Consider the following 23,309-nt stretch of genomic DNA (forward strand, 5'->3'; position numbering starts at 1 on the left):
GAGAGCTGACGACTCACTAAATTGGCTCAGACTGAGCACTCTGCATCTGAAAGGACACGCAGCCCAGCTCCTCACCCAAGGCAGCCCTGGGAGATGTAATGACAACTTCGCTGATGCCTTTCATCCCCAAAGCATCTCAGAAGAGCTTTCCAAACAAAAGGTTGTTTCATTTGCCAACTAAACGTTAGCATGCCTGGGAAGGAACTACAGCAGCCCTTTCAAATTCACAACGGTGTATGACAGGAAAACATATAGCACCCAACTCTGCAAACGGTGGTAACGATTTTCCTTCTCTCAACTCCTTCATTTATTTTCAATCCAGGCACAACTCTGCTGCAACCCGGTACAAATGAGGGGGTTGAGCAGGGACAACCCTTCCTGTGCCACGCCAGAGGACGTGCAGTGGATTCCTCACCACGAAAAGCTGTGCTCTCTGCCTCCAATTTGGAGCAAAACGCCTGATCTCCCAATTTTGTAGCACCCTGCTCAACTACAGTGTTTGTGACACATGAAGCCATTTTACAACTTGGAAGAAAAAAGGGATTTGATTTTTGCATCTTTTTTTTTTTTTTTTTCCTACCGCAGAGACATGTCCACACAAATCCTCTTCCTCTGTTCTGAAAAGAGCTGTTCAGGCCCCCGCCCGGAGGCACTGAGCAACTTTTCCTAGCCAGCAGACAGGTAAAGAGACAGGCAGCATGCCACACAGTCCTAGGCTCTTTTCTAGGGAAGGAGAACCAAAGCATATCAGCAGGAGAGATTACAATCCTTATCTCCAGTCTTCCCCCCCTGCCTCTCCTCCCAGCTTCAATTATCAGGCAGCTCTCCACATCAAGAATGACATATGTGACTATCGGGGAGAGAGAAAGGAGCTTTAACAAGCACGTCTACAATGTCTGAAAACCCTTCAATGCTTTTACATACATATATTATTTTTTTAAAATATATAACACTGTTTTCCTAGAAGTTGCACATTAACACAAACAGCACGTTGCTTTGGAATTTCCCCGCGCACCTTTTTAAATGCAATCAATTCAATTTTCTATCCTACGTTGCCTATGTAGAAGAGAAAAAGACAGAAGGAGATTAAGGAGAATAAAAGGGTTTTTATTTTTTATAGTACCAGAAATCCAGCTAATTATTGAAATTTCTTTACTGGTCTTAAAAGTAAATGAGATCTCTTACCATCCCTGCATAACGTGCGCCAAAAGCATACTCTTCTTTCCAGTGCAAAGAGACGCACAGGGGTTGGGACCTACCCTAGACAAAGCGGTAGGCTCTTGCTCTCTTGCTACTCCTTCAAAATTACAAAATTTAGATCATCCTAATCAGCAGAAGCAACCTGTCCCTTACAACCAGGCAGCCTGAATCACAAGGGGCTCCTTTAAAAGAGACCAAAGCTGATCCCTTACATCTAAGGGGTAATCGCCATACTAGCCTGGAATTACTCGAAGCAGCCTGTGCTCTGTCCCTTGCACAGCAACGGTACTGCTCTACCTCCCTGTCTGCTATGCTCTACCTAAAAAAGGACTGGTAGGTTTTTGTGGCTTGAAAGATGTGCAGTGCATCATCTGAAGTTATCAGAGAAAAGCGAATGAAAGAGTCCATGAGAGAGACATTTACATTGTTCTTTCCCAGGCGGCTGGGATTCTTTTTTTAGATAATGCAGAGCTCTTATCAAAAGGAATTAGCCTGGGTGTAATTGCTTAAAACCCATTATCTCTATCAGGATGAAGAAACGCATACTGCATCTTAAGTGAAGCCTCAGAAACGCTATCAAACTGCAAGGCTGCTGGATTGCTCTAATCTCCGTGCCATCTGAGATATCTCCGAAAAGCCACATCTCCAGCCCTGGGTGAAAAAGCAAGTACCTTCACAGTTGGACTCCATCTATACCACGTGGACTGGGATTCACATGAAAGGATTAAACAACATCTTTTGCAGCACAGTAATGAACTGCTGTCTCCTCTATTCATCCCACACACATCTCCCCCAAGAAAAGGGATTTCAAATGCCCCTAAGTGAATCACAAGGCTTTCACTAGGGGCACGGTTCGCAGTTATCCTATGGTGCATCTCCCCAGTTTCCAAGAGTCCTTTTGCACAGCTGTGTTAAGATGCCTGACACCTTAGTTAGCTAGCTACCTAGGCTCTATTTGTCATCAGTAGAGAAAAGTGCTCCAATAAATTCCTCTCTCATTGCTGCTTACGGACAAGCCTCGCGAGACAACCACCTGAGCTCAGCAGAAAATAAAAACAGATTTTTTCCCTCTTTTTCTTTTTTAAAATACACTCCATACATGCAAGACACACCATCACAGTAGGCCAGATGAATATCCAAGGAATCAGGCCTGATCCCTTCTGCTCAACGTGATGATGTTACTTTGGGTAAGCACAAAAAGGGGAAATAAGGAGCCACATAAACCTTTCCCGGCTATGTAGAACAAAAGCCTAGCTTGCCAAACTGCGTACCCTTTGGTGGGCAGAAAACTGCGGCACCTCCAATCCAAACAGAAGAAATGTCTAACAGGCAGAGATGATACTGAAGATTGCGTTATACATTCCTCTGGATGTCAAACAACTACCACATATGATCTCTATTTCCTTTCTCTACCACCGACTGACAGTTGAAGATGAAAGGCTGCATGTAAAGAACTACTTTTGGTAAGTCTCCAAAATGCTGCTAGGAGCAAAGTGGGAAGGAAAGAAAAAAGCAATGAAATGCAAGAGTCAACATGCTGCTTTTTCCTGGGTCTTACCTGAAAGACCTGCTCCTTTTAATGATCTTAATTTACTTTCCTCCAAATACTCTCCCAGAACTTTCTTTACCCTACTCTATCAGAGCACCCCATTTAGGTTACCTGGTGACATCCAAAAAGTCCAGGGACTCTAAAACTGACATTTAGACTGTCTCACCAGACAGGTGATTTTCTTTTGTTCTGCCTCAAAAGCAATTTGTATTGCAAGAGGACAGGTTCAATATGTCACATTTTAAGAAAAAAAGTTGACAAAGCAGTCAAGCCCACGACTCAAAGCTGAAGAGTTGGCACAGTTGGAAGCGGGGCTGCAACAATTTGCAGAAATGCCATTTTAAAAATATCTCCACTTTTTTTTTGTGGGGGGAGGAAGGTCACAAGAAAAAGTAATATTAATCCCAACTCAAGACGAAAACATACATTTACCAGAATTTAAAAAGTCCTCAAACTGCAATATACAGAATTAAAGTCAGTGCTGTTCTGCAACATCATTAACTTGCACTTATCTGTTATCTCAGATCTTTCCCAAAGCAGTTGGAACTGAGCAGAGCAGTCCAAATCCATTTGCTCTACACTGTAATTTCCTCCGGGCAGAGACCAGCCATTTTCTTTGCTCTGTGTGGAATGCAGCACACCTCTAGCATTGAACTGAGCCTTCTTTGGATTTAACTTGAGAAAACAATTAGACTAGAATAGATCATTCCTAAATCTGCATTAAGTAAAATCACACAGTGTGAAAATCCAAAACAAGACAAAAAAAATCCAAATCCAAGGCAAGATCATGTTAAACTGTAGAACCTAATAAATTTTTCAAGCAGCATGATTTTAAACTGAACATAGCACCTAGCAGTGATGGGAAAGCTTTAAAGCTAAGAAAAAGTATTTTTGTCAAAAGACTTTTTAAGAGATCCACATACAGCAATATCCACGTGCTTCATAAATCTATAATTTCACAAAATATTAATTTTAAAAAGGAGACTGTAGAACATTCCCACCTTCCCTCTCTCCCCAAAATAATTTCCATGATTACCACTCCTTTTTCTTCCCATCTTCCCAGAGCAGCAGGTATTGATTTTTATTGGCATAAAGTGATCGTTTGTTTTCAAAGTTATCTTTAATACTAGGTAATACACAAAAGCACTCAAAATGCTTTCAAATATAGGAAATGCTGAATCCAGTATGAATCCCTTTTACCTTTCACTTCTATTAAGAACAGAGCAAACAAAAAACTACCACAGAATAGCTGTTTGTCTTTTTTACTGGCTCAAATTTGGTGCTCCTCATCCACTTCAGTTTAAACCCGCGCTTCACCTATACCAAAGTCCTGCCTAAAGCCAAGTGAAGTCTAACGGGGATTGGCAGAGGAGATTAAGGAGCCACAAACCCTTTCATAATCCAGACACTAATCTTACCCGCTATTTCCCCAAACTCCTTGCTGAGGATCATTTCACATCTCAGTACACAGAACTAATTTCCCAGCAAGCATTCCACGGGATAAGAGAAGCCATCACGCAGACTTCAGCGAATCCAGAGCCAGGCCTGGCTACAGGAGACGGCAGCCACAACAACGAACATCCCAACACCACGTAAGGCTCCTGCAGTCTCTGGTTGCTTTGGGATCCCCAAGGGCAGCTTCACTCTCTTTGCATCTGCTGTGGTGAGAGATTTAAGGAGGTGATGGGGCAGCAGGCCTGCAGGAACTGCTGGCCACAGCAGCATATGGCACTGGCCCGCCTTGGCTCCATGCTTGACAGCTGATTTGCAGCCACAGGAGCCAGTGGAGGGATGGATCACAATGTTTGAGTAATCCTCTTTATCTGTAATTTAATTACCTAACAGTCCATCTTCAACAAAAATAACCTCCAAGCAAGAGCCCACATTAAAAATGCCAACAGCAGATGCACACCGAATGGGCCAGCCGTCTTGCTGCAGAAGATACACCTGGACAAACCAACCAACGAGACCACACTCATGTGGTACAACAGGAGCCATTAGAAATAGATCGGGCACTCCTCATTTCAAGCTTAGCGCCCATTTTGCCGTAGCACACCGTTACTTCACGTAAAGATGAAGACAGGAAGATCTGTTGAACTAGGCAAAGAAGACATGAGCAAATGCATAGGAGACAGCTCTGACTCTTGGTGCCCCCATAGCTCGGGAGGCCCTGAGGCCTTCACGCAGTCACCTGCACCACCACCGCATCTGTACTCTTGCCTGTAACCTGGAAAAAACAGAGGGCAATGTTTTCCAACCCCTCCTCTCAATTCCTAGATCCAATTAGCACTCAAAAGCCAATTTCAGGTCATGTGGAGCAATACTGTTTAGTATGCTAATCTCTATGGAGCCTGCATGTTAGGAGCAGATATTTTCCTCGTAGACAAGAGGGAATCGTACGCATGCGTACACATCCGGAGTATAATTTAAGACACACCAGGGCTCTTCCTTCTTTAATATAAGATTTGCATAACTAATTCTGTAACTGAGAACAGGAGCGCAAGGTATTTACAGTACTTGTTGCAGCTGAGCTTTTATTATTTGCTATGGGACTATGAGAAACTCCCTTGCCCCAGAAAAGGCAGCTAGTTTGGTCTCCAGCATTAAAAAAATTACACATGAAGTTACCCCAGCTCAGAAAGAGTCAGTTTTCATTAAGGTATTGCCTCCATCTTGCAAAGTAGAAGACTGCAAGGGGTCTGGAAGGGGGCAAGAGAAAGGAAGGGGTCTAGATCAGAAAAATACAAGAGGTCAGGGGCATAAACAATGCCTAGAAGACACGCAAGGATTCAGGTCAAGGTCTTTAAGAGGGTATGTGTAACCCCACACAGAACATTAAATAAAATTACCCCCAGAAGGGTCTACAGAACAGCTGGCTTTAAGAGAGACACGCCACAGCACTCTTCATTATTTGAAAGAGACTCTTAAATACCAACATACACATTTCCAGAGACACGGGAAAAGCCTTCACAAACAACATCCAAATCAATCAGGTTGCTCGCATTAAGACTTCTGAGAACTGAGAATAAGGTATTTAAATCAGTAGATGGAACACACAATACTCTGTTTACTTCAATAATATCTAAAAAGCAAAAAAAGCTTACACTGCATCATTTATAAACTCACAAGAGTAGCACAACTGTCTGCTTCAGCAGCCAGTCCCAAAGGAGAAAAGGCTGTAGAAGGTTGGTGCCGAGGCCCCAAGAACCACACTACACATCTGCTGGGGGTCTGCACCACTCTGGGTTTGGTGCCATAGGCCAAAAGGGCAACTGAAGCACAGCAGATGTGCTGTGAGGAGATTCACCTCAGCCATTCAGTCCTTACCCCATGTAAAAAGGTAACGAGGATGCAGCCTGTGGGCTCCTTCTGAAGGGTACTGTTCACATTTCACTTTTGAGAACTTGAATGTGGAGATGGGAACTCTTCCCAAAAATCACAAATGTGACTTAAGCCATCAACACTTGTCCAGGATATGGAATCCACCCACCCTCTGCAGTGCTGCTCATCCCTGCTCAACAAATTCCAAGGCCAAAGTTTCCAAAAAAAGTGTGCAAGAGTTGAAAATTTGCTGGCATTCACTGCCTCCCAGAGCTTGAAGGCAAATTAGCTGTGTAATTAGCTGTCTTTTGCCTGAATTCTACCTCTGGAAAGCTGTTCTCACACGTGAGAGGAAATGACATTGTATGAGACTGCTTTTTATCCTAACCAGGCCGGACAAAGAGAGGAGACTTGCTGGAACGGGTGGGCAGGTATAGGCATGCGTGAGGGATTCAGAAACCTGTGGAGAAATGAACAACCCTGGGCAAGACTCGCTCCTGGTACAACTCTGCTCCCATTTACCCCTGTCCTGGAGAGAAGCAACCTCTTTGTATTTGCCCTCTCTAGAAAAAAAAAAAAAACCAGGAAAAAAACACTCCACTGATGACCAAAGTTAGCTAGTTCAAGAAAGCAAAAGGCTTAATTTTCAAAAAACCCTGAACATTAACCCTAATGTTAACCTTCCAGGTCTCTTCATAACATTTCAAAGCTCACAGCCTCAAGCTCTCCACCTCCTCTCACCTCTGAAAAGCTTGCCCTGCATTCAGCACAGGTATTTTGTTATCTCCAGGAGCGGAACAGAATAGCAAGGTTCATCAATTCAGTACCTGGCTGAAGAAACCAAGCAGTTGTCCCCTGTTCCCCATCACAAACTGAAAGTTTTTTCCCGCTTTAGATTATAGGCCAGCAAGTTTTCACTGCTATTTTTTCGACTGACTTTCAGCATTTGCAATAGTATCTACTCTTTCCTCTGCAATCAATGCTGAATAGCCTCCCTTGTATACACAGTAGCACATACCACTACAGAATGTCACACACGTTTAAGCTTAGGGACAATTTTATACCATTAGACATTTGAGCAAATCCACATGCAGCCACATAATGAAAGACTGCATCGCAAAGTATTGTTTCTTCAAGTCTTAGCAGTTGGCATTCAGCCATGAGCCACTAATTTTCAGATAAGCATGCCTAAATACACATCTTAATATGCTTCCTGTTATTCCCACTTTTAAGAAATTTATCTCACAAGTATTTACTTTGCTGCTGTCGCTGCCATGCTGCGTACAAGAAAGGTCAACATCGCAGGTGATAAAAAGAGAAGGGGAAAGTTAACACACAAAGAGCAGCTGATATATACCCTCACCCAGCACACTTCAGAAAATGAAACTTCAAGAGGTTAAATGCAATGCCCATGAGTCAGCAGACTTCTGGAGGAAAACTCCGAGGCTAAACGTGAGGATACCACCTCTAACTTAGAAGGTCTCCAAGCTAGAGATGGTCGTGAGAGGATGGTAATGGGGTGGATGTGTTCTCTCTTCCCTAGACATCCAGTCTTGGCCGCTGTCAGAGGCAAGATACGAGGCTGAATGGACATTTCTGGTCACCCTTCTCTCTCTCCAGCTTCTGGAGGTTGGAGGAAGTGCCTTTTTCCACTGGTTGCTCCTCAGTGGCAGCCAGGCTGGTGGTTCCGCTGTGCCCAGGAGTGAGAAGAAAGGCAAGAAAAAGAAAGAAAGAACAAACACAGCATTTTCAAGTCAGTCTGAAAATGAAAAGCGAGGGAACCCTTTGGGGCATGACACAGGAGAGAAAGGGCAGAGAACCAGCACAATGTTAAAGCAGCAGGAGGAAGAAAATACAGTTTTTGAGAGAAGCCCAGAGGGAAACTGCTTCTTTCTTTTCTGCTCCGGTCTCCTTGCAGAGCTGTTCTAGGGTTACACTACTTAATAAGACAACCTACATACAAATTAAGTAGCTCTTAATATTTGGGTGAAACTTGGATGTCCTGAAATTATTCAGTAACTAACACTTATAATCAGCTTACACGGCAACAGACAGCAGATTGCACTCACCCTGGGCACCCTCACATTTGCTGCACTGGGAAGAACAGGTATGACCCAGGGTACCTTTTACAGCACAACAAAAGACTCCGCAGCCATGCTTCACCCCAACAGAGAGCATGCCAGACATTTTCAGGCTCCTGAACACGTATAGGGCATAAGAACTCAAGACAACGTTGCAAGTTCCAAATAACCATTGCATCAGCAGCAGCACAGTGAGGTCTAAGTCTCAGAAGTCTTACACCAGCCACTGTATTAACACAAAGGAGTAATTTTAACACTGACTGAAAAGAAATGATGTCTGGTGCAAGCGCAGCAGCTGTCTAACAGCACACAATATAGAGCACCATACAAACAGAAAATGGAAAGTACAACACCCATTTAGAAATTCAAGGGTGTTAAAATTCATCAGGAAAGCTGCAGACTTCTCCACAAACACTAGAATTAGCAGCCCACACTTTTAAACAGTGAGAAAAGATTCTCAGTAGCATCTTTTAAGCATCTTTGAGATTTTAGCTAACGTTCATCTCTCTGAACTGCCCCTCTGGCTCCCCAGCGGCACTCTGGTAACAGAGATGTACTCAAGACACACGGAGGGCTAACATTCCCCAGAAGTACCTTTGATTAAGCCCAGGAAGTGGGATCATAAAACACCGCTGTCCAATGGGCAGAGCAAGTCCTGATCCTTTTTCAGAACATGTCCTGGAAGCCATGTGAGGTCAAGGCAAACGACTCACCCAGCCTTGGCACCAGGGACGATACGAACTGACATACCTTTGAGGATGCAAACGCAGAACACTGAGCCATACATAAGAAAACAGGAAGCAAACAGAAATGTGAACTGCAGCTGTACAACACCAACCTATACCCAAGAGGTGTTCTTTTGTCACTTAGGCTGCAAGCAATCTGCCTGTTCTCACAAACATTAGCAAAAAAGGGATAAGCAAGAAAGGCACTTGAACGCTGTGCAATATCAGGAAATTCCCCTTGCTCTCATACCTCATGATAGCGTTCAAAAGGATAGCATCACTTGAGAAAGTCAAAGTGTTGCATCTAAGCCCCAGCGGGCAAAAGAAAAGGAGCTACGCCTTCACACATCCTGTGTCTCTTTCCAAGTGTTAATGCAGCCAGACTTCTAAACGTATGGTTTGAAACAAAGGATCCTCCTCCTCCCAGCTCTGCAGCAATGCCAGGTCCAGTGTCAACAAGACAACAATTTAAAAAGACCATAACAAAGACTGGCATGTATGTAAATACACCAAAAGTATTTCTCTTTTAATCTCTACGCTGTTAGTAATTTGTACTTTAAAGTGTCCAAGTACTACTTCTACACCCTGCTCACTTGAGTTTAAAGCATCCCAAAATGAACTGCTTTTAGCTTTCCCGCTGGCATGGCAGCCGTAGATCATGTTAGCAGCACTACCCTATAACAAATTTTGTTTGCTATTAGACAGCAACCAGAATTATTACTGTTGTAGGAAACCAGCAAAGTTCCTAGCAGGCACTCCTGCTGCTAGCGGAGAGCTGCACAGCAGCACTTACAGAGCTCCAGTTAACCGCGCGACTTCCGCCTCACCTCACTCCCTGCCTCCCCACTAAATTTTTCAGAAATAAGAACAGGTTTTTAGAGATTAACGATCTGAAGAGCATTTCCCAGGAGCTTCAGCCAGTTAAAACACACAACTTCAAATTAAGATGTTTCAGAGAATCCAAGCAGAAGAGCGCCGGCCATAATGCAATGCAAGAGCAGCCCACAAATGCTTCCACTGTTTGCAGTTTTATAGCCTAAGCCCTACCAAGAGTCAAAATGTGGGGTACAAAGCATGCTACTAGTTCAGCTTCTGCCTTTCCTCAGACAAAACACAGATCATTTCAAGATCTTTGTCCCTTTCACAAGGCATAAGCAAGCCTCGGACAAGGGATAGCTACAAAGTCTTAACAGAAAGTACAGAACAGACGTCCAGTTCATCCCTAGGTTGAAAAGCAGCACTCTGCTTTTATCATAAAAGGAGATCCACGTTGCAGAAAAGAATAGGTGTTGTAAAAAAATCAGTTTAACACTTTCGTAATTATGTTCCCTGGGTAGCTTTAAGGTATTTGTATTTTCTGCCTGCCCTGTTCACACTACTGTACTTTCATCTTTTAGCGGGTCAGTGCAGGAAATTCACTTCCTATCCATCATCTATAGCTGCTTAGCACAATCACTAAGATCTCCCAGAATTCTCTGAGATTCTATTGAGAAAAAAAAATCTCTGTACTGATGAAAAGAACCATCTTCATTAATCCGCCTGGCAGATGTATTCTTCCCTTCTGATCATTATGGGAGTTTACAATTCTAATAAAGCTGTACTCACATCACATTATTCACATTACAAAATCTCTGGAAAAAAGAAAGCTCTTGGGCATGGTGCTGTAAATCATCAAAAACACTTCTTATTCCTCGCTGATAAGCTCTTTAAGAAAGGGTTTGTACATAGTTGACTACTAGGGAAAAGTCACAGGCATGGGCAGGCAACCGATTATCACTTCAAAAAATCATCTTGTAAGCAGAACTCAACTGAGATTATAACCAGAACCCTGTTTTCTACGTGGAAGACACATTTACACAGGTTTTAGCCTGAACTTGGGACTGAAATCCACCCAAAACAGATCTATTGTAAGCCAAGGCTCTAAGTCATCTGTAGAAAGCCTGAAACAATAGCAGAGGTGAAAGCTCCAGCCCTGAGCACCAATACTGGAAGCTAGTAACAAAAACAGCATCATTATTGCGGGCTGTTTCATCATTTATGTGTTTGTGGAAATATGCAACAGTTGAATATTGTTGAAGTGCAGGCATTGCAGATATCAAAGACAGGCTAATACCATGGGTCAGGGCTGTATTTATGGGAAACTTCCTGCAAGAAAAGTTTAACTTGATGCTCTTTAATTTCTGCCTGTAAAGGAGGAAAAGTACGGTACAGACTTCCTTAGCCTAACTTCACAAGCTTCTGCTAAGGCTGGATGTCACTCAGTTAAATATTTGTCCCCATTTCCTCCTTAAATGCCAAAAATCTGAAAGGACAGAGGAAGGAAAACACTAATTGATTCCAATTAGCTTCTATCTCAACATACTAAACATAAAAAATTAAAAACTTGAGCAAACTGAGAATTAAAATATGCTAAGCATGGGGGAAAAAAAATCCAGAAATGGACACTAGAGCCTCTAAATGACTATCACCATGAATTCAAAGAGCATTCTGCCAACTATTTCATTTTTAGAGCTTATTTGGTTTTAAACTCCAGTTTTATTATTACTTGAAACTTGTGACAGCTTCCATGCAATGCATAATTCAGCATGCATGTGGCAGAAATCATAATCAGAATTATAACTGCGAGTCACAGAGTAACTGTATAATCTAGTAGCAGTATTTATGTAACCACAGCAGTCTAAGGCAATGTTCTTTAGAAACCCTTCATTAGGCCAGCTGATAGAGCTGGAAGGGATGGCACACCAGTCCCCGTTCCGATACGGACACAGTGAGGACCTTCCATACAATTTCACAAACACAGTTATACATTTGCTATCATCCCCCATCAACGGGCTCTGCAGAGTCCCCCGGCCTCCCGTGGCTGTCCCTGTCACAAGTATACACTCCAGTGCTTCTACCCATAGCGATCCTCCCGCAGAGCAAAGTACCCAAGATGACCTGACAAAATGGTTGCTGGCATTCATACTTCTGATGCTGCTGAGAAGACTGCTTAGGCAGAAATAATAGATTTGAATGGAGGAAAGAAAAGGCAGGCAAAAGATGACTTCATGCACAGAAACAGATGTTCTGGAAGAGGGCAAGGGAGAGATTCCATTCTCCTGAAAACGCCAACGGTACGCCAACGGTACGTATCGCCAGATAAGCACAAGTCTCACTAAACGACTTCTATTCGAGTTTCTCAGTGGGCATTCACTGCCCTTTATCTATTCCGATACAAAGCAGGCATGCCATCTTTTCCATCAGAAAGGAGAACAACGTCTGCACAGACATGCTAGCTAGGAGACACTCTCAGGCTCCTGCTTCAAGCTCCCACCAACCGTCCAAACTACACTGAATGTATGAACCAGCACCTCCAAAGGGTGCAACAAAGGATGCAGAACAAAAGCACAGGTAGCCAGATTTGCTCCATCTTCTATATCTTTAAAGCGTCCAAAACAACCAAGTTTAAATCAACTGAATACGTTACAAAGTGGAATTGGGTTGTGCTCAGCACGACTTATCCATACACACTGCTGCCTCTCAAGAAGTAGTGCAGACCTCTGCTTTAAGTAGTATAAGGATAAATTTAACACTCAGGAGCAAATTTTGTATCAAATTACTACAGAGATGGTACATGAAACAGCTTGTGAGGGATTTCGGGGTCTTGCTGAACAGATCGGAACAATCATCAGGTCATTTTCTGTCATAATCTGGTGGCGTGCACCCAGGACTCCAGGAAGGTCTTAAAGGTAGGGCATTAATTACCAGGAGTTAAAAAATCTCCTTGGCTATATGTAAACAAAACAGTTGTCAATTTATGAGCCTTTCATATTTATAACACATATAAAAACAACCATTTACGGAGAGGTGCAGAGGGAAGCAGTGATGTTAAATAGCAACGAGAAGCACGCAGTAACTTTGAAGGCCAAAGGTCTTCCCTTACCCACTCAGAGAAAACAGGCAGGAGCAGGGCAAATGTCCCCTCAGCAGCCTCCGTGTGCAAGTGTCAGCCAACACACCTGGCTGCTTTGCATCAGAAACTGGGTACCGAGCTCGTCAGGGAGCAAACTTGCTGACTAGCATGTCACCCAGGACCTGCCGCCATTTCACTCGGGGCAGCAGACATGCATTCACCCAGATCCTCATTTCACACAGGCCCAGCACAGGGCAGCCACCGGGCTAGGTTCATACCAATACACTTGAAAGCAGAAAGCTGTCCTCACGTTACCAAACTCCCCGAGACTCGCTGTCCCCCACCATTAATTCATGGCACTGAGTACTGTATTAGTTTTCTTTGTCCTCTGACAATCAGCACAAGGCTTCAAGCCCAAAGTTGTCCACCACATTATCCCTGTCAACACAAGAGTTTGACACCTGAGTAAGGAGGTAGGAAGAAAGAACAGTAACCTACAAGCAGCTTTTAACACACACAGGTCCTAAGGAGAAGGTCCAAAGGAGGTCCAGCATATTTCATTGCTACGTCTTCTAGTAGCCCATGTTCCCCTCTTAAAATCAGGTACCCCAGCTGCTGTTTTTCCCTTTACCTCCCCTCCCATGCAACCAAGCTCAAAAACGACCTTATGCCATCAAACCAAGATTATAAAATAAAATAAAAAAATCATGAAGTGGTAGCAAAGCTTTTCATCACTATGCCGCTCACAGCCTGCAGCTTGGGCCACTGCCTCCTACACCTACCAAAACCTCCAGATAGGTTCCCACCCCCTTGCACAACCCGCTCTTCTTCAAAGCATACACCCTGTGACTCGATTACTGATCATTTCCCTCACAAACTGCTTCTCTGAACACATGTCAGGCCAGGCGCCAGGCACTGAAGGTCTCACATGAGCAGCCCCCTCTGAGGAGGAAACCTCAGTCGCAGGGCTTTAATCCCAAGGACTGCCTGTTTACTTAAGACAGGCACTTGACCAAAGTCCCGCTTCGGACTGCAAGCGAGATCCTACAGCAACAAGGCAACTCCGACCCCAAATTGTCACTCGTATGAGAGCAGTACTCACGCTGGACTTTGGCCAAGCACGCATATGCAAAGCGAGTTCCCACCCCGATGCACCAATACCAGAAGTGTGACGCAAGAAGAAAATACAGAAGAAAGAAGCCAGCAAATGACTCTGATGGCATATACTTGTTCCAGGAAAGCCCTGTACAGGGACTGGTTTCTTGTTCTAGATAGGAATCGTTAATGCAAGGGAAGGACCCACCTTACAAAGCCTGGGCATGGAAATGCCTTGTCCAGGAATGTGCCCTGCATCCTGTCTGTAGGTTACCAGACTTAACATGTAGAGTAAAGTGTCTCTCTACAGATTCAGGCAGGGAGAACAATGCATACAAACCAATAGCTGACTGCTCACACCAAAAAGGTCGCAAAAAATCTTTTAAATGACCCTTAATAGCTTCTTTCCAAGTAGCTTTGGCTTATCTCACTTGATCCTCATGGGTTTACCAGGAAGAGAAATTCTGTGACAGGCACACTCCCTGTGCCCTCTGGCCATGAGCAGGAACAAGGACACCCTCAAAAGTCCCCTTTGTCCTGCTGCTTTGGAAGGACACCCCCACCCAGTAACTCTGCTCACAGTACCACAGCCTCCCTTCCAGACTCTAAAGGCGGACACCAAAATCAATCCAGACACCACAACACACCCTGCAGCTGCGCCCATCCCACTTCAGACCATGTTTTAAACACTGCAGGAGCTGAAAATCAGCTATGCCATTTACCTGCCAGCGGTCAGCAGAAAACTTTGCTCAGAAAACAAGGATATTTCAAGATTTATTTGCAGAGCTTCACGAAATTCGTGACTGCTACCAAGGCTGTTTTCTGGTGATAACTGCCCCAACAGCACCACCTCAGGCAGCAGACACACCTTTAACTCATTCTCCCATGTTAAGCAAGCCATTCTCCCACTGCCCTTTCTCTCCGGAGCATGTCCTGCTCCAGTACTCTCCCCTAGCCTTCCTTACTCCAACTCCTAACAACAGACACAGTTCTGTGTTCTGTGCCAAGTCACTGCTGTTATTTCCTCTCTCTTTTTTTTTTCTTTTTTTCTAATAAATAACCTAACAAACCTAGGGCTGTCAGCAGCTTGGCAGCTATTGACAGGTGCCTATCAATACAGTTGCCAGCATCCAGAGCTCAGTCAATAGCTTTAATGCCCATTCAACCCTGCTTTGTGACGGAAACGCAGGACCCAGGCTTACCTTGCTACCTCCCCGCTCCAGAGGATCACAGAGTGATTTTGCCTGCGATAAGCTGTCATGCTTTTTGTTTTCTCGCTGATGAAGCCTGCTCCAGGCACTCAAGCTCTCTAAGCCAAAAGGTACAGCAGGCCTTGCCTAGAACCCAACTGTGAGATCAAAGGGAAACGAGGTTGATGCAATAGGCTTATTGCTCTGCATTCATTTAGATCGCCGTATCAACTGAATATAAACAAGCACGCTCTACGTACAACACACAGGCTCTTTACGTAGACACAAACTTCATCCATTGACAACACCTCCCAAAACACAGGATGCCACCGGGCTTCTGAAGAACATGCCACTTCTTTTGGGAAAAGGTAGAGGCTGCAACATCTGGGTGCACATTACAGACGGTGCTCTGAGTACAGAAAACAGGTTGTGGCTATGGTAAAAGGGAAGATGCCACCATCTTTCCCACCACCTAGCACAGAAGACCAACACCTCACCATGTATTCCAACAGTTTCCACTAAAAAGCATTTGCCTGTTTTCTACCCCAGTATTACTCACGATGTTCGAGTGGAAAAAAAATGCATGTACTGATTAAACATACATTACTATGGAAAAAAAAAAAACTACTGGAACCTAATGATTATTCACCCATTGTGTGAATTCTGAATTTTTCTCTAAACGATTATGTTTGGTACCCTGAAAATTTAGGAAGCATCCTGTGTTAGTTCAGCATCTGTTTCATATTTAGAAGCTATTCTTTGCAAACAGAGGGGTCACGCTGCTTTTAAAGCAGCTACTGCCAATTCTCTTTTGCAGGGCAGATTTAATAGCAAATTCCACTGCCACAGGATTCACTGTGTAATAATGAAGGGTAGTGTGTCAATAGATGAAACCGAACACATCAATAAGAAGCTGGCAGAGGTCCCTGTGGATGCCTCTCTTGCAACAATCATTTTAATGCGTGCAGGAGAACAATGCTGTTACAGCCTGCTCAAAGATTCCCCACAGCCACATTGCATCAAAGACTGAAACACGACGCTAAATCTCTGCAGTTGGAGCTAACAGTGGAACACGCACGGAAACAAAGTCCTTTACATTGGCAATTATTCTTCTTAAGGCTGACAAACCTAAGTAGAGCTAGCTTTTGTCAGAAGCAGACTCTCGCTAACCATCCCGACCCCAGCAATGGTTCCACCAACCTCTTTTTAATGGCTACTGATAAGGCAAGAAAAGAGTGACTCCAAAAGCACGAAAGCATGCAAATCACAATCATGAAGCAAGCATTAAGCAGCATAGCTGAACCACATCTTTAGGAAAGTCAGCAGAGAGGCAAGCCCAGACTGATCAAGCCTATTAAACAGAAAGAGTAGCATAAGTTCTTTACTTTTTTTCCGAGAGAAACTATAGCAGCAGCAGCAGGAACTGGTTTACAGCCAGCATGAAGTAAAGGACAAAGGGGGACACCTGGGAAAAAGCCTGAGAGAAGAACTGAAGCCAGAGAACAGAAGTTGAAAACCACACATAAAGTTTACATTGATTTTTTTTTTAAAGCCACATATAAGAAAGATGATATATACTTTGTCTGCCGTAAGCAGCAGGCTCTCACAAGCAGATATGATCAGTGATCCACACAGACCAGCAGCACATTGTTCCAATACAGGCCAACTTGGCAGAAGGGGAAAAAAAAAAAAACCTTCACAACACATTTACAGAATTCTGAAACCGAATAAAAAGACAGCTTCCACTTCCCCGCCCCCAATTCCAGTTGTACTCCTCTGACACCTCAAAAAAAAAAATTGACGGAGTGCTTCCTCGAGGGACCTGAGACTAATTCCCCAACGAGCCTTTAGAAACAGATACTTTTCCAAGTCTTATAATGTGGCCAAATTTGGACATTTTTCATAAGAACAGCAAAAGCCACATTCTTGATGCGAAGTTAACTCCAGCCAAATTTCCAGCCCTTGCTCTAAAGCACTGAGGTGCTAGAAGTTCTCAGCTTAGCAGCTGCAATATTATTATTTGTTCGAGACTGAGGAGGGGGAATTGGCCAGAACATGTGGGAAAAAATAATAATAATAATAATAAAGCTGCTTCTTCCTGCCTTCCCCACTCCCAAAGCATAATGCTTGGAAATATTTGAGCTTTATGTTTGTTTGTTTTTCAGGGGGGGAAAAAAGTCAACGTGGGGTATACACCCAACCCTGAAAATTTCAGCTTGAATGCCTGAAGTCTTGCAGAGTAATAATTTAAGAGATGGCCCTCATAACAAAAAGTAGCAAGCAGACGTACTACAGGCATTGCTGGCAGCCCTGCCTATCAGCAGCTGTGACAGCTTGCCTGTGAGCTCCAGTCTTTAATTAGTTCTCATTCCTGAAGTTCACAAGTCAATTAATTCCAAAAACCATCGTCAAATCCTTTTTTAAAGGAGTAAAACACTGCTCACGACTTGGTCTCTTATTTACTGACTTATTCTTCCCATAGCTCAGCTAACAGTTCAGTTCCTTTACAGCATCCATGCAAACGCCGTCTGGCCGTAGAGATTATCACCAGTTCGCTATTTCAGCTTGCTTCAGCTCTTCTTCTTATTTCTGCAGCACAATTTTGCCATCGCTGCATACAAAAAAAAAAGAATTGTTCTCTGGGCTGCTCCTTCAGACCCAGTCACATAAGGCTTTTCCTCCAATGTGCCTCACCTAATAGCATAATGAAAAGCACCTACTGCAACACTTCCACAAGTTTCAAGCAGTCCCCAGGACAATTACATCAATTCACATTTACTAGTACTCCCATACAGCTTTTAAACATTAGAAGACTCAGTCAAGTTATTTAGCAACCCTGGTCCTACCTTCTAAGCTCACTTTAAGCCTAGCCACAACGCCGTAGCTAAAGTTTGTAACCGTTTCCAGTGGTAACCCGGTTCTGAAACCACTTCCAACTACAAAGGAAAAAAAAAAAAGACCACCCCTTTTTCTGTCTCAGACTTCAGTTAGATGAAATCAGCTGTTTTTCAAATATGAAAGCTCTCATGTCTATGAATAAGCCAGTTTCTGATACAAAAAGAAGTATCTCAGTATTTCCAGTTAAGTTCTGTAAGTTCAAGTTAAGTTCTTGAATCTTATTTTAGATATGCTGATGATCTAGAAAGATAAGATTCAAGGCTTTTGGCATCTGAAAAGCTATTTTTCAGATCATCCTATCTCAAACACAATTTTGTCTGAAACTGATTATCTATTTTTATACCTTTGCCCTCTATAAAACCTAATGCATAAGATGTTTTAAACATTCATCTCATTATTTTAGAGCACTTCTCAGCAGGTATTCAAGCTTTGGAAGAAAGCTACAATTTGAGATTTTCTTAACAATCAACTTACAAAAAAATGGACAACCGGAGAGCTCAGTATCTTGAAACAAGCTCATTCCTTCTTTAAGGCAAGAAATATCAACATCCAGACAAGCCTGCTTATGTGACAGTCTCTCCCATCCCTCTTTAATTCAGTTTTGGTGTACCTTCTTCGGGTTTGGAACTAGCGTCGTGAAGGAAATGGCTTACTCATAGAATCACAGAATGGTTTGGGTTGGAAGGGACCTTAAGGACCATCTAATTCCACCCCCCCTGCCATGGGCAGGGACACCTCCCACCAGACCAGGTTGCCCAAAGCCCCATCCAGCCTGGCCTTGAGCACCTCCAGGGACGGGGCATCCACAGCTTCTCTGGGCAGCCTGTGCCAGGGCCTCACCGCCCTCTGAGTGAAGAATTTCTTCCAAAAATCTAATCTAAGTCTACTCTTTTATATTAAAGCCATTCCTCCTAGTCCTATCACTACACACCCTGACAAGGAGTCCCTCCCCAGCTTTCCTGTAGACCCCCGTTAGGTACTGGAAGGCCGCTGTAAGGTCTCCCCAGAGCCTTCTCTTCTCCAGGCTGACCAACCCCAACTCCCTCAGCCGGAGTTATTATACTCGGGCAGAGAGTGAAACATCCGTATCCATAACAAACATTACTTTACAGGTGTCTACGCATCAGGCTTTACCATTCACTACTGCAGATCTTCTAAAAAAGCAGGACCACTAGGCCTTGTAGGTAACATCTCCAGGAAAAGTCAAATGCAAAATGCAAAGAAAAATGCCTTTTTCATGTTATAACAGATACCCTCACTTCATACTTCATCTAATGTCCTACCTTCAAAACTCAGAGACCTTGACAGACACCGACATAACCCTTACTTTGACCCAACTCATATTAGTAATGTTTTCCCCAAGTACTTTGCAATTTAACTTTCCAGTGATTGACTTCTATACATATCAGGAAGACTTCACACCTTCAGATAACGTGTCTGTTACTCTTCCTCCTAACACACAGGACTTCACAAAAATTATATCAGCGAAAGGCATCTAAAGACAGACAATTGTAACATTCACTTTCTAGAAGTATCTCACTGAGATATGAAACTATTTCTCCATTAAGAAGACACACAGATCTGTTTTGCAGGTGTTTGAAAAGGATTGTGGCAACTAGGAAAAAAAACAACACACCACCACCGCACAAAACCACACAAAACCCATCAGTATATCAGACATGAAAGCTGAAATCTGAGATGTCCCCAAATGTTTGTTTGTATATATATATATTTAAAAAAAAAAAAAAACCTACAATCCCCTCTAATCAAGCATGTGGCTGCATTTTTAAACGACCCCTACTGCTTAGTTCAAACCTTGTTCGGGCAGGCTCACACCTCGATTCAGGGATTAGAGCCAAATACAACAGAGGCTACCTAAAGAGCACAAGCTGTTGCAGTGTTGAAACGTAGCAATCGAGAAATCTGGAAAACAGGGATGAAGAAATTTCAGAAAAAGCACCTGTGCTACTGAAAAGTAGTTCTGGACCTCGAAAGATGCATGAGAGCCAGAAAAAGGTGCCTAAGCTATCATTTGCTACCCTGAAAGAGCACAGGGCGCAAGGGTAAAAACACTTGCTGTACTGCTTTTCCTCTGATTTCCACGTACTCCCACAGCCTACACTCTAAGAAAATACATCAGCATGGCAAAACCACATGGGAAATGCTTCCTCCTCAGAAACAACACCTGCCTTCCAGTGCCCCACCAACCCAGCTCCAACGTTAAGAGCGCGCTAAGATCAGGATGGGCTTGCTGGTAGTTCCCCTTTGGGAGCCTTTTTAACCACCTCTAAAGCTACAGCAGAGATATGCAGGCCTCGCCGCCCGCTCCTCCTCCGAGTAGCAGCGAGGGCACGAGTCCACCTTCTTCCAGCAGAAGGAGAGCGAAGGCCACCAGCGCTGAGCTCGCCAGCAGGCAAGCAGACACCAGCAGGGGAAAGGAAGCAAATTCCCTGCAACACACCTTGAAAGGTGCGTGGGCGCTCGTCCATGCACCACTTCCCCGCCCTAAACATTATGGCTCGCCCATTTTCTCATGCTTTCGCTTTAGGTGCAAACCCAGGAAAAGATTAAAGCGTGCTTTTCCTTTAAGTTCATGATCGCAATAACTTATACTAATTGCCAAAAGCTTTCTAACACAGAGCTTGAGCTAAAGCTTGATTCAAATGACTTGCTGTTGTAGCTCCTGAGGAAAAGAAAAACAAACACTAAAGAATTTCAGGTGCAAGTTGTAGGAAATTATTGTGTATTTATGTGCACACAAGGCTTCTGGGGATCTGGCACGCTGGCACTGGCTGCTATCACAGCGGGCAGCGCGTGTCACCCAGGTCTAAGTGACAGTAAGAAGAAGGTCACCCCTGGGAAACCCATGATCAGTGGTGTTCCCTTGGGATCTAGCGAGTACCTGCTCTCCTCCAGTCCCACAGCACTTACACAAAAATGAGCTTTTGATCAGTTACATTGAAATCCTTACCTTAAATCTCAAACAACAACAGGAAAAAAAAAATCCAGAGGCTGCAAGGCTTACTCTCAGATGAGTCTGAGGCCTAGTAACCACTAGATACCTGTGGGTTTGGGTGTTTTTAAGTCTTGTCCTAGGAAGGATGTTTTGGTTTCCAGAGCATTTCACAGGCTGATTAGGCAGGCTGACTGCAGAATGAAATCACACATAAAAGAGGCAATGGCAGCTCAAAACTCCCTCGTGCTGCCCTCTCTCCTCGGGATCTAACCACACCAGAGGAAAGCAGACAGACTAGATCAAGCCTTTAATTCAGGATCCACCATCTCCTTACCAACACTGGCACTAACAGATAACAACAACGGTACTGGATCCAGGAGAAAGGATGAGAAAACATTCCTATTTGTCGCGGCCAGATACTTCAGCCATTTGCTGGGTTATTCCGTAAAGATCTGAACAAAACAATCAAGCCTAAGTACACACAAGGGATGAACTTTTCTATGCTTCAACTCCTTCCCTCCACCTTGGTTATAAGGAAATTCATCAACACTTGCAGCACATTAGTTAAAAGAAAGAAACAACGACCCGTCTCCTTTAATAAGGAGCTCCTGGAAAACACACATTCACAGAAGCACACTTTTCTCATCCAGAGTGAGAGGAGCAGCACCTCCCCGACCTCTCACACGGCTTTCTCGCAACATTTGGAATAGCTCAGAGAAGCTACAAATTGTATCAGGAGATAGTCACACCACAACACACAAGACAAGTAATTCTGAAAAGTTCAGGGTGTTTTTTTTCCCGCACACAAAAGCACTTTCAATTTTAACAGCATGACTGTAATGAAAAAAAAAGACAGAACATACAGAACATGTCTTAAATGGTGTCCCGATATCTGTGCATGCACGTTTTAAGTTATTGCAATTATTTTGTCTGGAATTAAGGAGGAAAAACAAAGAAAAACTTCCCTGTTGCACACCATCCTTAATAATTTTCACTTTTTGCCGCACGATCCTGAGCACTTCATCTGAGACTCCTGATTTTCTGCTTGTCCTACTAAACCACTCTCTTGAAAAATTCTATTCCCGCTCCGTTTCCTAACCAAAAAGGCTAAAGGTGTCCTCGCCGGTTCTCCGCTGTTTCCCCAGCTGGCACAGTGCCTACACTCCGAGAGAAACGAGGCAGCCAGCCTCGGCTGCAAGTCAGGGAAAGCAGAGTGGGCACCTCTTGACTTGTACATAGGCATCGCCCAGCCTGACTGCCTCAGGACCGAGACGGGTGCGAGCCCAGCTTTGGGAGGCCCAATTCCCAGCAGCGGCTGCCCGCTCTGCAGACCTGGCTAGGAACGACAGGGGAGCCAAGCCGTGAGGAAGGCGCCCTGGCAGAGTTCAAACAAGGAATTAGTCATTGCCATGTCAAAAGTACAAGCACAGACCAAGTCGGCAAACAGCGTTTTGTCTGAAGGCAGGCGGTGCCGGGCGGGGCTGGGGGCACCCTGCTCGGTGGCTCGCTCCTTGCCCCCAGAGCTGGGGAGGCTGGCTCCCACCTCACCTGCCCGCCCTGACCGTGCCCGGGCTCAACTCACCGCTGCTTCAGCAACGCCGCTGGGACCCCAAAACCCCAAAACGTTCAAACGATGATTAAAAAATAATAATAATACCAGCCAGCCAGCCAGCCATCGCCCACCCCTCGGTGTAGGGCCCCCGCGGGAAGGAGCCAGCGCCCAGCACCTGTGCCAGCGGGTCCCGGCCCCCCTGCCCCGGGGGGTCCCCGGGGAGCCCCCGCCCCAAAGTTTGGGGCACAAACCCGGCGCGGGGGGACCGCGGGCCCTGCCCTCCCCCGCTACCTGCGGCCGCGCACCCCCGCGCTCACCGAGCAGCAGCAGCAGGAGGAGGAAGAGGAGGAGGGGGAGGCAGGGCGCCCTGGCCCCGCGCTGCCCCATGCCGCACGCGTCCTGCTCGCCTCCCTGGCCCGGGGACCGGCGGCAGCGCGCTCCCCGCCGCCCGCCTCGCCGCCCGCTGCCCTGCCGAGCGCACGGAGCCGCCCGCCCGCCCCGAACCGGCCGCGCCGCGCCGCGCAGCCAACCACGGAGACAAACTTTCCCCAGCGCCCGCCCCTGCCCGCAGGTAGCGGGGGGGCGGCGGAGCGGGGCCGGCCCCCGGAGCCCCGAGCGGGGCGGAGCCGGAGTCTCCCGCCCGGCCCGGCCCGGCCCGGCCCGGCGTGACCGACGCCGCCCGGCCTCGGAGCACGCGGGGCCCGGCAAAGCCGCCGCCGAGCCCCGCTGCCCCCGGGGGGGGGCGGCCGCTGGGCCTTGCCGGGCCGACATGGCGCCGAGCCCGCCCGCCCCGTCCCCCGCAGGCAGTGCCCGGGCGCGGCCTCCAGCCGCGCCCGCTGCTTGCACCACG

General features: G+C 45.3%; 1 protein-coding gene across 3 annotated transcripts in view; it reads right to left on the minus strand.

Annotated features, from left to right (window-relative positions):
• PTGFRN (prostaglandin F2 receptor inhibitor) overlaps nucleotides 1–23,309 on the minus strand; it is an 85,290-nt gene that overhangs the window by 42,800 nt on the left and 19,181 nt on the right. The window contains exon 1 of one of the 3 annotated variants that reach the window (XM_083806067.1): nucleotides 22,777–22,951. The exons of the other annotated variants lie outside the window; for them this stretch is intronic. Within the exon in view, the coding sequence (XP_083662193.1) occupies nucleotides 22,777–22,846 (70 nt within the window). The 5' untranslated portion in view covers nucleotides 22,847–22,951. Of the gene's footprint in view, nucleotides 1–22,776; nucleotides 22,952–23,309 lie in introns of those variants that run through there. 3 annotated transcript variants of the gene reach the window in all.

Source organism: Anser anser, assembly GCF_964211835.1.
Source record: "Anser anser genome assembly, chromosome: 1".
NCBI lineage: Eukaryota > Metazoa > Chordata > Aves > Anseriformes > Anatidae > Anser > Anser anser.